This window comes from Apiotrichum porosum (assembly GCF_003942205.1).
Source record: "Apiotrichum porosum strain DSM 27194 chromosome Unknown scaffold_3, whole genome shotgun sequence".
Lineage (NCBI taxonomy): Eukaryota > Fungi > Basidiomycota > Tremellomycetes > Trichosporonales > Trichosporonaceae > Apiotrichum > Apiotrichum porosum.
In genome coordinates, this window is record NW_021167110.1 from 1,494,016 (window position 1) to 1,506,389 (window position 12,374).

Consider the following 12,374-nt stretch of genomic DNA (forward strand, 5'->3'; position numbering starts at 1 on the left):
CAAGAGTTCACTGCGTGCTCTGTCTTGCAGGTTGCCTCTCATCTCTGATCTCTGATCTCTGATCTCTGATCTCTGACGGCCAATACCCCGCCACAAACAAACAAAAACAATGCAGATACATGCAGATCTTGCGAACCGGTGGCAAAAAAATAAATCTAGTCGAACACAATCTTGGTGGCCTTGGCACCGTCGGCGCCGTCCATCATCTTCTGCTTGCGCAACCTGGCAGCCTCCCACGACGGGTGAAGGTCCTTGGCCGAGTCCTTGGCAGCAGGCATATCGACGGACTTTGCGTTGGGGTTGAGTCCCTTGAGGCCCTTGGGACCCTTGGGTCCAGCACCGGGGGCAGCAGGAGCACCGGCCGCGGGGCGAGCACCCGCGCCGAAGGGACGGCGGAGGACAGGTGCGGTGTCTGGTGCCACACCACCCTTTCCACGCGCGGACCAGCCGCCGTCGGGCTTCTGGCCATCGGGGCCCTTGGCCTCCTCCTCGCGCCGCTTGACGACGTGCTTTGCGCCCTTGCCGTACTTCTTCTCCCAGATCGCCTGGCGTGCGCGCTGGCCACGACGGTTCTTGCGCTCGGCCTTCTTGGTGCCGATGATTCCGTCGGGGTCGTAGTCGTTGTCCGGGTCGCTGTCGCTGTCTCCGGCAGCAAAACCGGCCGCCAGGGAGGGAAGGAACATGGACGACGAGCCCGCCTTGCCGGGCTTCTCGGCGGTCTTGCTGGGCTTCTCGGCCTTGCCCTTGGGCTCGGGCTTGGTGGGCTTGGTGGGCTTGGCCGTGAGGAGGGCGACGAGGGAAGCCTTGGACTTCTTCGCGGGTCGCTGCTCGCCCTCGGACTCCGAGTCGGGGCCAGATGAAGGAGGGGCAATGTTGTAGTCGCCAGAGACTGATCCAGACTCCCACCCAGCAGCGTCGGCTGCGTCCTCGTCGTTGTCGCTGTCACCGCCACCGAGCGATCCCGACTCCCAGCCGGCGGCGTCGGCAGCACGGGACTGCATGACCGCCTCGTCGTCCGAGTCAAGGCTGGTGACGGGTCCACCAATGTCCTCAAAGTCCTCCTCCTCCTCGTCATCCTCCACGTCCGCAATGCTGCCCTCGTCCTCATCGTCATCGTCGTCATCCGAGTCGGCAGCGGCAGCACGCTTCGCGGCACTCTTGGCGCTGGCCTGCTTCTTGCTCTCCAAGGCCTTGGCGCTGAGAGTGAGGGTCGCTCCAGGCTCGGAGAGGATCCATGCGACAGCCGGGCCCATGGCGTCGGCGACAGCCTTGGCACTGCACAGGCGGTTCTCAGCCTTGGAGATAAGAGCGGGAGTGGTAGACGAGGTCGAGACCTTGATGCTGGGCTCGTTGGTCAGGAGCGTGGTGACGTCCTCGGGGAGGTCGGCGTGCTTGAGCTTGTGGTGCTTCTTGAGCTTCTGGCCCAGGTGGGTGGTCGCAAGGATCTGGACTTGGACGATCTAATGCGTTAGCGGAACGACCGGGTGACAAGACTTACAGAGATGAGCTTGAGCTGCGCCTCGAGTTCGGCAGCCTCGTCGGCCTTGCTGTCCTTTGACCTGCTGGTTAGCCATGTACCAGTCCAATGATGTCGCGGCAGCTCACTTCAAGAAACGGATCTTCTTGATCAAACGCATGGACTCGGTCTTCTTCGACTGCTTGAAGATGGGGCGGAGCTTCTTAATCGCTTGAGGCTGATGCGTCAGTATGCTGAACGAGGGCAGGTGGGATGAACACTCACAATGCGCTTCGCAATCTTCTCAAAGTCGAGGCCCTCCTCCTCCTTCACCTCCTCCTTCACCTCAGCCTCGTCGACCACAATCTCCTCTCCGTTCTCAGCAGCGAGAAGTGCCGCAGCCTCCTTGGCCGCAATGGCCTTGGCCTTGGCCTCGGCACGCATCTTGCCGGTGCGCTTCCTCTTCCTGGGAATGACCTCCTGGGCGTTGGCGCCGGTCATCTTAAAAGTGGGCTCCTCCATCTTGACATCCTCGGCGCCAGCAGGCATAGTCTCAGCCTCGTCATCGACTTTGACTGGAACGTCAGGCTCGGCTTGGGCGGCCTCCGCCTTGTCGGCCTCCTGGTCGGCCTCCTTGGCCTCGACCTTGGCCGCCTGTCACAGCTGTTAGCACCCAAACACACAATGTCGCAATAGACGCAACATACCTCAATGGCACGCTGCTTGGCCTCCTCCCTGGCCTTTCCGGTACGCTTGCGCTTCTTGCTCTCGACCATGGTGGTGACCTCGGCCATTGTTGACAGTGTTTGTGTTGGTTGTACGCAAAGGTCACGAGTGACCAAATATTTCAGATGGATCGTGCCTCCACCGGCAACTTTAGAAACCACCGTGGGAAATTCCCACGTGGCTTTAGCGCCCCCCAAGTCTTGTGCACAGTGACCGCGATCGACCCCTTCCAGAAACATACGCTTGCAATGCCGGAACGGTGCATTTATCTCAGCCGCAGGGTATAAGCGTATATAGCAGGACTCAACCTCCTAGTAAGTGGGCTGCTGTGGATTGGCGGTGTTGCCAGGGATCCAGAGAGGAAGACGGCCAGATTCCCCATTATTCCACTCCGCCGAATCCAACTATGTATTCCACTCCGCCTGATAAACAATATTAATGGGGTTAACCCAATTGCAATAGACAGCTGGTCTTCCCAGTGACAGACACACAAATCCTCAACAATGGGATTCGGCGGAGTGCAATGGGGGGTCAGACGGCCATCGTTGCTTTATTGCTGTGGCCTTGAATTTCGCGATTGCTCCCGCTTTTGCTTGGCTTTGTTTGGCCGGGGTCTCTGACAACCTCCAGTGCTCAAAACACAATTGGACGTTGCTCTCATACACCCGCACGCATCTTCCTCGTGGCAGAAGACATTGCTGCAACCGGCCGTGTCCTGTGGAGGTCTGCATTGTCCAGTGTGAACACCAGACGCGGTGGTGTGGTGAACGTGATCCAACAGAACGTGACGCGTCTGAACGCGTCTCGTTGTGGCGCATGAAGTGGCTTACCAATTTGAGGACAGACTGCTTGCCGTGTGACACAGCCGGATGTCCAACCCCAATCTCAAGCAACAACCTCGTGCAGCCGGCAACAGTTTTGCTACTCTGTGGGAACACCATATCAGTCGCACCCACACGAGGCGGGCTGCCTTTGAACCCTCTGCTTAAAACCACTTTTGACGCCTCTCCTTGACTCGTTGATCCTGGAGGAACCGTGGCTTCGGGTTCCCGCCTGTTTCCCACTCAGAAGGGGCAAGGTGGGGAACGCCGCATTGTACGCACGGTCGACGGACCACATTACTTTGCGTCACCGTTTCCCCGACGGGGCCAGACTTCTGGGTCAAGCATGCGACCCAGGACACGGCTTCCGTGAGTGCACCGCGGAACCGCATGCCTCAGCAGACCGTTGAATTGAACGTGCCCTGTGGAGGTGGCCCTCACCAAAAGGTGCCTGCGGGGTTCCATATGTGTATGGCTGTGGACAAAGTTGTGGCGGCTCGTGGCGGTCGATGCGTCCAACCCTGACGACGTAGGCAGGAAAACGGGGTGCAGACCGCAAGGCTTCTAGTCATTAAGCTTGACCTTAGTGTGGAAAGGCCAAGGAAAGGAGAGAGTACGCGGCGCGCGCGTCGGCAGTCGATCCCCAAGATCCAAAGATCGACAAGATTCTAGCGGCAGCGGTGGAACCTGGGCTAGAAGGACGATCATACAGGATCACACGACAAGCAAGATGGCTTCGTTTTTTTCTTCACACATGAGGCACTGACTGCATTTCAGACGCAAACCAGTCATTCAAGCCCATCCGTTTGAGACACAGAGTAACAAGTGCTACCGCGATGTTCCACGGAACCGACTGTCCAACCTGGAAGGCGGACCCTCTCGTGGGCGTTTGGATGTTGCTCCCAAGACCATGTTTTGCCCCCAAGTGGCCGTGCCGACACGGCACATACTCTCCCTGTCCGATGGCGGTGGCGGTCCTCGGTGCCAGGATAGAGGCGGGGAATGTTTGGTTGAGAAAACCCGGCCCGTAAGCCCTGCACATTGGCGGAGGTCTTGATAGTTGAATTGCAAGTGGCGGTCCCACCCATACAGTGTACCTCTTAAGCAGAGACTGCTGAGGTGCATGATCGATGTCGTACACAGAAGGTTGCCTCAGGATATGGTTGAGGGTTGTGCCAGTGCAGCTCTTGGGTCTCGGATGGCGGGTGCCTCGGCCGGACCGACGGCCAGTCCAACAAAGATGCCGGCATCGCCATGGCTCACGTACAATGGCTGCTGCGCCCACTCTCCCAGCTTCAAGGACCAGAAGGGATAGCTGAAGCCATGTTACCTTGTTAGTGAGTGGCGCAACAATGGCAGGGAACGACAACAGGAGAGGGTCTCAATGGTGCGGGGGCAACGGAGGTGGGGACCCTCTGTTTGCGAACCTGTCTAGCTCGCGTTATGTAAAGTACAGACGCGTGCAGACTCAGACAACCTTTCTTGCCTTTCTCACCTTTCACACTCTGCTTTTCATTCTTGTCCACCCACACTCGTTTAACCCCTCCGACACTCGTTTAACCCCTCCGACACTCGTTTAACCCTCCCCCCTGACACTCGTTTAACTTCTGCGATGATCGTTGGCGCCGTTCTCTCCCTCCTCGCCCTTGCCTCATCCGCTACCGCTGTCGCCGTCACTGGCTGCTCCTGTAACGGTTACTCGTACACCTTCACCACCCAGGCTGGCGTCAAGACTACCAATGTAAGCCAGGCATTCGCACAGGAAAATGCGACAGAACACTGACTGGTTTCAAGAGCGTTCTGTATCGTAAGGACGGCTTCCAAGACATTGCGTCCACCAATCCTGATGGTTGGTGCTTTGCCGGCGGTGTCATGACTGCGCGTGACCAGGCGCGTATTACATCTGCAATCGAGTCTGGAATCGGTACCGACTACGTCAACTCGACATGGGCTCTGTACGAGTGCCAACAGCTTTCGTATACCACCACTGTCGCCTGTGCCAACGCCATCATCTCCATCTTCACCAAGGCCCTCATCGGTGCCGACGGCAGCAAGACCACATATATCACTCAGGGGTGTAACTACCCAACCTCCAACTTCAATGTTCTGGACTGCTCTTGTGGCTTTGCGTGCAACGACGGTTACGTTCTTTGTGGCACCAACAACTGTATTGACCCGACTACCACCGCGTGCCAGTCTGGTTCTCCCGTCCCGCTCAGGAAGCGTCGTGGCCTCGAGTGCTCGTTTGGCCAGACCAAGTGCAACAACAAGTGGGGTAGCGGCTGGGAGTGTCTCGACACCATGAGCAATCTCGAGGCCTGCGGTGGCTGCCCCGGTGACGTTGACAGCCTCGACTGCTCGGCCATTCCCGGTGTCTCGTCCGTCCAGTGCGTTTCCGGCCAGTGTGTCATCGCCAATTGTGACAACTATCACCACCTCGTTGGCGACACATGTATCCCCAAGACTGCATCTCAACAGGCCTTTGGCCTGTGGTAGTCATTGGAGTCGGATCGTATATAGCATAGACATAGACCTCAGTGGGCTACGATACCCCGAGCCGAACGGCAACAGCGTAGAAATATGTATCTTGGTTTCTCATCGTCGTCACCATTATCCTCTCTGGGAATGTATCTGGGAATGGACAATCCTCAGCACCGTACTTCAATCCGCCACACTTGACACTCGGACATCATTTCGCTCCAAATGTTATGGAGGGCAACCGTCGTCCGTAATCACCCCAGTCAGTATACCGGATAGTTTGCGAGCAACACGGCATGCAGATCCTTGTAGTTTGTCATGGCCTGAGATCGTCGAGCCGGATCGTCACGCCGGCGGTTTTTTTTGCTCGCAACATGCAGACATGGATAAACCACCATTTAACCCCGAATTAAAAAAGGATTATTTTATTCTCCTTCGGCGGGGTGAAAAACCCCGTGTCGACCGCGCGGTCATGGTCTCTCACCCTGTGGGACGTGCGGATATATATCCTGTTGCTTAACGGGGCGGTTGCGAGCAACAGGGTAATGCTTGGCGTAGTGGACGGCTGAATGGAGACAGACGGTCAGGGTCGTCCACAATTGTGTAAAGAGGGGTTGGGCAAACAGGATATTTTCACAGGACAGAGAGGGCAAGGCTCAACGCGTTCAACGAGGTCACACGCGTCTAGATGACCAGGTGAGAGAGACCTCTGCAGAACAATAACTCCGGCCCGCCCAAATATGTATGCATGCAATGAATTGTGATGTTGTGATGTAAGCTTTCTACTAGGTGTCTATGCAGATGGCAGCGGCAAGTTGCGCGCCGCCAGCGCTTGTGCCTTCTCTTCCTTCCTGCGCGCCTTGGCCTCAGCCCTTGCTTCCGCGTCGTCAATCTTGCGCCGCTGTCCCTGTTGATGTAAGCCGATGCGCACAACCTTGCGGAGTGTTGTTGTCCCTGCAGCCCCAGCCCACGCCCGACAACGTTCTAGGCCTGCTGCAACCACCTCGCACTCACCCTGGCTCCGTATGACATGCCCGTGAACAGCGCGTTCACCTGTGTGGTATTGTCAGTCATGTCGCCCCTTTGCCAGGCTCGAAACTTACTTGACCTGCATTTAGCTTGTCGGTCGGGACGAGCTGTCCGGCAATCATGACCTCCTTGACCTCGTCCTCAGCCTCCCCAGCCCCAGTTCCTGCGACCTTCTTTTTGACCATCTTGAGCTGTTTGCAGAGGGAGGCCAATTGCTTGTCAGTGGCCTTCTTTGTACGCCACGGAGCCGAACGCAAGAACCTGTCCGTCAGCAAAATCGTTTACTCCTCGGCGAGCTCACATTTTGGACTGTTCGGGGCTGACTTTGTGCGAGACATACTTCTCTGCACTCTGGATGGCCCGCTCAAGTGTATCCGCCTGTGCAATGGGTATCCTGACGGTCTTGAAGTACTTGTCGCCACTGCTGCGGATGGGTTTGGGAGGCTCAAACGTGATGTCCCAAAGCTCGCCTCCGAAGTCAACGAGGACGGCCCCGTACACTGCCATTAGTTCCAAAGTTCATAGACGAGCGGACCAGGGCAACCGATGGACGTACTCATAATGTCCAGCACGTAGCGGTCATTGCCACAGTTCACCTATTTGTAAGCCACCAGATTTCTATGCGAGAAATGACGCAGCTTACCCATGCGTTGGGCGACATTGCGGCCACTGCCGTCTTGCCCCGAACGTTCAGACCAAAGGGGTCATCAATGTCCACCAGGGTCACCTTCTTCACAGTGGCCCCTTGACTATTGCGCGCGTTGGTCGATGAGGGTGGTTCATCTCCATAATCATCGGTCCTGGCATCATCTTCAGGGTCCTCGCGGACCCCATCTTCGTATCTCAGTCCCAACAACGTTGGGTCCACTGCAAGACCACCGCTGCGAGTAATGTTGTCCACAAGGTCAATGAGGTGACAGTTTTCCTTGTTCGTCTCGGGCGATAGGCGTAGGCCACGACCGACCTGATGGGTTAGCATTTCCTAACTGCCGAGTTACCCACCATCTGTGCGAGGAGGTTCTTGCTCTTCGTCGGACGAGCGAGCACGATGCAGTCAATCTCACGGATGTCCGCCCCCTCCGTCAAGACCTCGCAGTTTACAAGGACGGGGAATTCGCCATTGGCAAATGCGGCGATGGTGGCCTTGCGCTCTGCCGGGGCGGTATGCGACGAGATGGAGCGGGCATCCACTCCTGCGAGCCGGAAGGTGTCCACGAGATCACGGACATGGGCAAGGTTGACGGCAAATACCAAGGTGGAGCGACGCTGCTTGCCTTGACATGTTAGCTGTAATGCGCCCGAATTTCTAAAAGTAACAACTCACTGGCTTGGTGGAGCCATGTCCTGACGAGAAGCAGGTTCGTCGCCTCCGTGTTGACGTGTTTGGCAAGGGAGTTTGCGTTGAAGTCACCGGTGCCATTGGTGTTAACAGTCTCAAGGTCGAGGTCTGCATAGACCGCAGTCGACTTGACGGGCGATAGCCATCCCTCCTTGAGCATGAGACCCACGTCGCGGTGGAACACGATCTCCTCAAACGCCGCATTCAACGCCAGCTGGTCGTGACGGCTAAAGGTCGCACTGAAGCCAATAACAGGCACCTTGTCGCCGTGGTCAAAGCTGATAATTAGCCAAGTTCATAGTCCTCAGCACTCACGTAGAGTAAGGTCCCGTGACCTGAGGTAGCTCTACAGCGTCGTTGAAGTAGTGCAACAGGCGAAGGTAACTGAAATGTCAGCACTAACAGAGCATGAAACTTACGAGAGAGCTGCAGCGTGGTGTGCCTCGTCGACAATGACAAGCTTGAACCGGGACGGATCAAACTTTTTCAGCCGCTCTGGGTTGCTGAGGGTCTGGTATGTGGCAATTGTACTGACATTAGCCCAGTTGTCCTCATCCACCTCAGCCCGACTCCCAACACTCACACATCGGCATTGCCACTCGCAATTCGCTTGGATTGCTCGACCTCTACGCTCCACTGGTCTCCGAGTATGCGCTTAGCAGCCCCCTCAGCTTGAAGGGCGAGCTCCACGCTTCCCACCAAGATCAGCGTCTGTGTACGCTTCTGGTCCTCGAGCTTGACCTGCGGAATGAGGTTCATGAACATTGTCGTCTTGCCACTTCCAGTCGGGGAAGATACTCCGATACGCCGTAAGCCGCGATCCAGGGCCGAAAGGCATGCCTCAATCGCTTCTTCTTGGTATGGTCGGAGGACGATTGAGGGCAGAGCTTGAGCGTCGAGCTCAGCGTCGATGTCCTCGCTTGAGATCAGAGTCGAGACCGTTGATGTGGTGTCGGCAAGAACCTCGTCCACGGCGGCGCCCACACCTTCAGCTGCATTTGACTTGATCTTGCGCTTCGAAACCTTGCTGCTCGAGGAGGTGCAGCGCGAATGCTGCAGCGAAAGCGTTGACGAGGATGTTAGGACAGCGGAAGGCAAGGATGGCGCTGCAATCGCCAATTTAGCCGCTACCCATGGTACTGCAATTCCAGCAGTGGTGACACGACATGTTACTCGTCGCAGTGTCGTGAGCATCATGGCCGCATCGATGGAAGGGTGGTGTGGTGTGAAGGAGACGTTCGAGTAAAGTAAACGGACTCTGTGTGGTTCAAACATTGAAAACGCGGGGCACCGGTCTGGAAATTTGCCTCCGTGGGTCCAGTCACCCACTCCTGTACCCACGCGTGTACGTTGGTAGGTTATTCTTCCTTCTCTCCCACAGCAATTGCAACTGCAAAGCAAAGCGACTTGACCCCCTCTGGACTCCACCCTCTTGCAATTTAGTTGACAGTATATCACGAGGTTGAAAATGTACAGATGTATACGATTGTGACGGCGAGTCGTCGACGCCTGCCGGAGAGAAAACTCGTCGACGGCACGTTCGACACTTGTTTGTCAATTACCCCCTATATATCTTCCCCCGCGGGTCACCACCGTGCACATCCCACCCACAACCCGGGGACAACCACGGCGCGCTCCATAGTCGTCAGCAGGTACTACATTCACTCGCCCTCCTTTCTCCGTCCCGTCGTGAGCCACCTTCCTCGCAATGATTAACCGCGTCCCCATCAAGGAAGGTCAGTGGATGATCCCCAGATTGTCGGTGTCGGGGAGATGAAGAGGCTGCCTGCTGAGTCTTCCTCGATGCCGCTGGCCGGCTGTCAGCACCGTTAAGAATAAACTGACGCTCTAGACCATGACCGCCTTGCCAAACCACCGGCGCTGCGCAAGGTGCCGGAGCTGAAGCCAGGCACTAAGCTGCAAGCTCAGTACTCTTGCAAGCAGTGTAGTCTGGATAACATGAGGACCTCAAGGGCGTCGCCAAGTTGCTCTGGATGAACGGTGACATCCAGCTTTCGAGGGAGGACACCCCGTGAGGTGTAGACTCAAATTGAGTCGTGCAAGAAAATATATGTCATCTCGTCCTTCTTCAAGAACTTCTCCCTCAAGAGCCCTGTCCCAAGCGCCCCTCTCCCACTCTCCCAAGCACCCCTCTCCCAAAGTCGTGCACAGGCAGACCGACGATGAACTCAAGGACACGTTTGGGGCGGACATTTGGGCAATCTTGTCGCCGCCCGCTACAGGATCGGTGAGTTGCATTGGACTCTCTCATTCTGGGGACACGGGCGGGGACATGGCCAGCCTCGAATCAAACTGACCACGTCAGTGTTCGTCAACGCCACCTCGTCCGCCACCTTCTTCGTTAGGGGGCACCTTAGCTCCTGCCTCTGACTTAGCCGATGCCCCGGAATCCTCCAATCCTGGCTCGTCGCGTCTCCGTTTGACTTCCGTCCCCGCCAGTGCGTCTTCTCTGGTCACTCTCGGCATGCTACACGCCGAGTACAAGCTCACCGCCGCCACCCCGAAACCGTTCCTCGATCACCGGGTTCACCAACTGGACCCCGCCAAAAAACATGGTCGTTCCCCCTGCTTCTATGAGGGACCGCAGGTGCTTCCCTCTGCGACCGAGAAGGACTGGGCAGCCTTCCGCAAGATTTACGAGTACGCCTAGGCGACGGTGGTCTTCACGGTGCCCCTCACGAAGGAGCTGCGTGCGATCATAGCCGCGAGCAACTTCGATGGCACGGGCATATCGGCGTGCGACTGGCACTGGGCAAACATGCGCAAGTATCTCCAGCCCACCCTCGTCCCCCTACTTCTCCGCCCCAACCCGCCTACTGCCTACGAGCTGTGGCTGGTTGGCGGATCGACAGACGCTTCTCTTGGAGTCTACTTCAAGATCGCGTTCGCTATCGTGGCCGGCGTCCCCGACATCGGCTACAGCGGTAAGATTTGTCGCGGGCGAAGCCCTCAACGCTTATGGCTTCGCCGGCCGCAGGAGACTGCACCTGGCCGATTTTGAGCGTTCCTTCGAATGTTCGCAGGAAGCCTTGGACGTCGAGTGAGTACACAGTCTTGTGACGCTGGTGCATCCGCTGACCATTACCGAGGGATCCTTTGAACGTGCACTTGTTACACGCCGCATTGCCTACGGCAAGGGTGCATTCAGTTCCCCAATCCGCCCATCTGTACGTCGTCCCTCGTTTGCGTATTCCTCCCGCCGAAGCCGAGAGGCTCCAGTGTGACACCGCCATTCATCTTTCGGAGCTCCTTCTTGTCCGCATCCTCGGCACTTTGAAGGACTCCACGATTCGCGCACACGCGTCGCCTTGGACTGTGGCGCAGTTTGCTCAGGTATACGCCCCCGGCAACTCGAAAGATCAAGCGACTGAGGCTATAAGCCGTCGTCCGATGAGCACATGTCTCCTCACGCTCGCCAGCGACATTCCCTACATCGCCCAGGTCTCGAGATCCCGCGCTCGCTCGCAAGATCGCAGCGGATCGCGCTGACGATGCGAATGCGTGTCGTGAGGCGCAGCAGGCCTATATGAAGAAGTACGGCAAGGAGATTCTCCACCCTCGTCGGACTATGGAGGCGCGCGAGCTCAAGGCGGCAGCGGACGCTGGCGACGAGCTCGCGCAGTACACGTACACCACCACGCGCGCAAGCATCAACACCGGCAACCAGCGCCGCTACGACCCCGTTCGCGACACGGCGGCTGAGGGTGACGTGGCCCAATTGATGCCCGAGGTGGCCAGACGTGCGGCGGAGCACCAGGAGCGTAAGGCCAAGTGCGACCAGAGGACATTGCCGCGGGCGACATTGACGCTATTCAGAAGCAGTACGACAAGGCCGCCAAGCAGGACACCTACGACAAGACCCGCCACAGTGGCATGTCCGTCGTGGCGCTCAACCAGAAGCGCCGCGCCACGACAGCACTCACATCAAGGCTCTGGCCGAGGCGGCTGGCCCGGGTCGCCGCGTCGCTGAGGGCTGTCTACCTTATGTACCGATGGACAATAAACCCACAAGAGAAGAGAGGACGGCGGTATAGCAGACACCTTGACCTCCTGCGTAGATGACCTGGTTCCCAGTCCCATGTTCACCCCCTTATAGAATACCCACGTTTGAGGGCGACCACATGTACACAAGTGACAACGTTCCTCGTATCAGTTCCCGAGGTCTGAACCTGCAGCGTAACTGGCAGTCTGCCGCCGACGCGATGAACGGCAAAAGGCGAAGTCTGGAGGACCGGACATGAGCAGTATCTGTCCAGAGCGCCAGAGCGCGCATTTGGTACGAACGGCAAGTGGCGAACCAGGCTGCCATCGGGAGGATTGGCAGGCAAGATGGGACACAACGATCATCACACGACGGAAACAAATTTAGCCACCGATTTTTTTATTTTAGTATTCGACCTCCATCCACTTTTGTCCGCCACTTTCGTCCTCCACTGTTTCGCTCAGAGTCGACTGCAAACGTTTCACTATCCAACGAATCCATGCAAAAATGGTACAAACACAG

The 12,374-nt window shown here is 57.2% G+C and overlaps 5 protein-coding genes across 5 annotated transcripts; 3 read left to right on the plus strand and 2 right to left on the minus strand.

Annotated features, from left to right (window-relative positions):
• Positions 1–155: 155 nt before the first annotated feature.
• On the minus strand, positions 156–2,250 carry EHS24_006143 (uncharacterized protein; the record flags this gene model as incomplete). Its single annotated transcript, XM_028621615.1, has 5 exons — positions 156–1,460; positions 1,499–1,559; positions 1,606–1,694; positions 1,742–2,110; positions 2,164–2,250. The coding sequence occupies 5 exons, from the start codon at positions 2,248–2,250 to the stop codon at positions 156–158; spliced, it is 1,911 nt and encodes a 636-aa protein (XP_028478067.1).
• Positions 2,251–4,615: 2,365 nt separating this feature from the next.
• Positions 4,616–5,499, plus strand: EHS24_006144 (uncharacterized protein; the record flags this gene model as incomplete). The annotated part of the gene is made up of 2 exons (XM_028621616.1): positions 4,616–4,744; positions 4,798–5,499. 2 exons carry the CDS (start codon positions 4,616–4,618, stop codon positions 5,497–5,499), a joined length of 831 nt encoding a protein of 276 aa, XP_028478068.1.
• Positions 5,500–6,274: 775 nt separating this feature from the next.
• Positions 6,275–9,046, minus strand: EHS24_006145 (uncharacterized protein; the record flags this gene model as incomplete). The annotated part of the gene is made up of 11 exons (XM_028621617.1): positions 6,275–6,388; positions 6,496–6,534; positions 6,585–6,771; positions 6,812–7,010; positions 7,067–7,106; positions 7,154–7,474; positions 7,513–7,784; positions 7,835–8,127; positions 8,165–8,233; positions 8,269–8,379; positions 8,433–9,046. 11 exons carry the CDS (start codon positions 9,044–9,046, stop codon positions 6,275–6,277), a joined length of 2,259 nt encoding a protein of 752 aa, XP_028478069.1.
• A 511-nt stretch (positions 9,047–9,557) lies between these two features.
• On the plus strand, positions 9,558–10,520 carry EHS24_006146 (uncharacterized protein; the record flags this gene model as incomplete). The annotated part of the gene is made up of 6 exons (XM_028621618.1): positions 9,558–9,585; positions 9,702–9,739; positions 9,814–9,881; positions 9,959–10,097; positions 10,176–10,194; positions 10,246–10,520. 6 exons carry the CDS (start codon positions 9,558–9,560, stop codon positions 10,518–10,520), a joined length of 567 nt encoding a protein of 188 aa, XP_028478070.1.
• Positions 10,521–10,628: 108 nt separating this feature from the next.
• Positions 10,629–12,111, plus strand: EHS24_006147 (uncharacterized protein; the record flags this gene model as incomplete). The annotated part of the gene is made up of 6 exons (XM_028621619.1): positions 10,629–10,753; positions 10,800–10,910; positions 10,960–11,311; positions 11,388–11,631; positions 11,652–11,856; positions 11,967–12,111. 6 exons carry the CDS (start codon positions 10,629–10,631, stop codon positions 12,109–12,111), a joined length of 1,182 nt encoding a protein of 393 aa, XP_028478071.1.
• Positions 12,112–12,374: the final 263 nt, after the last annotated feature.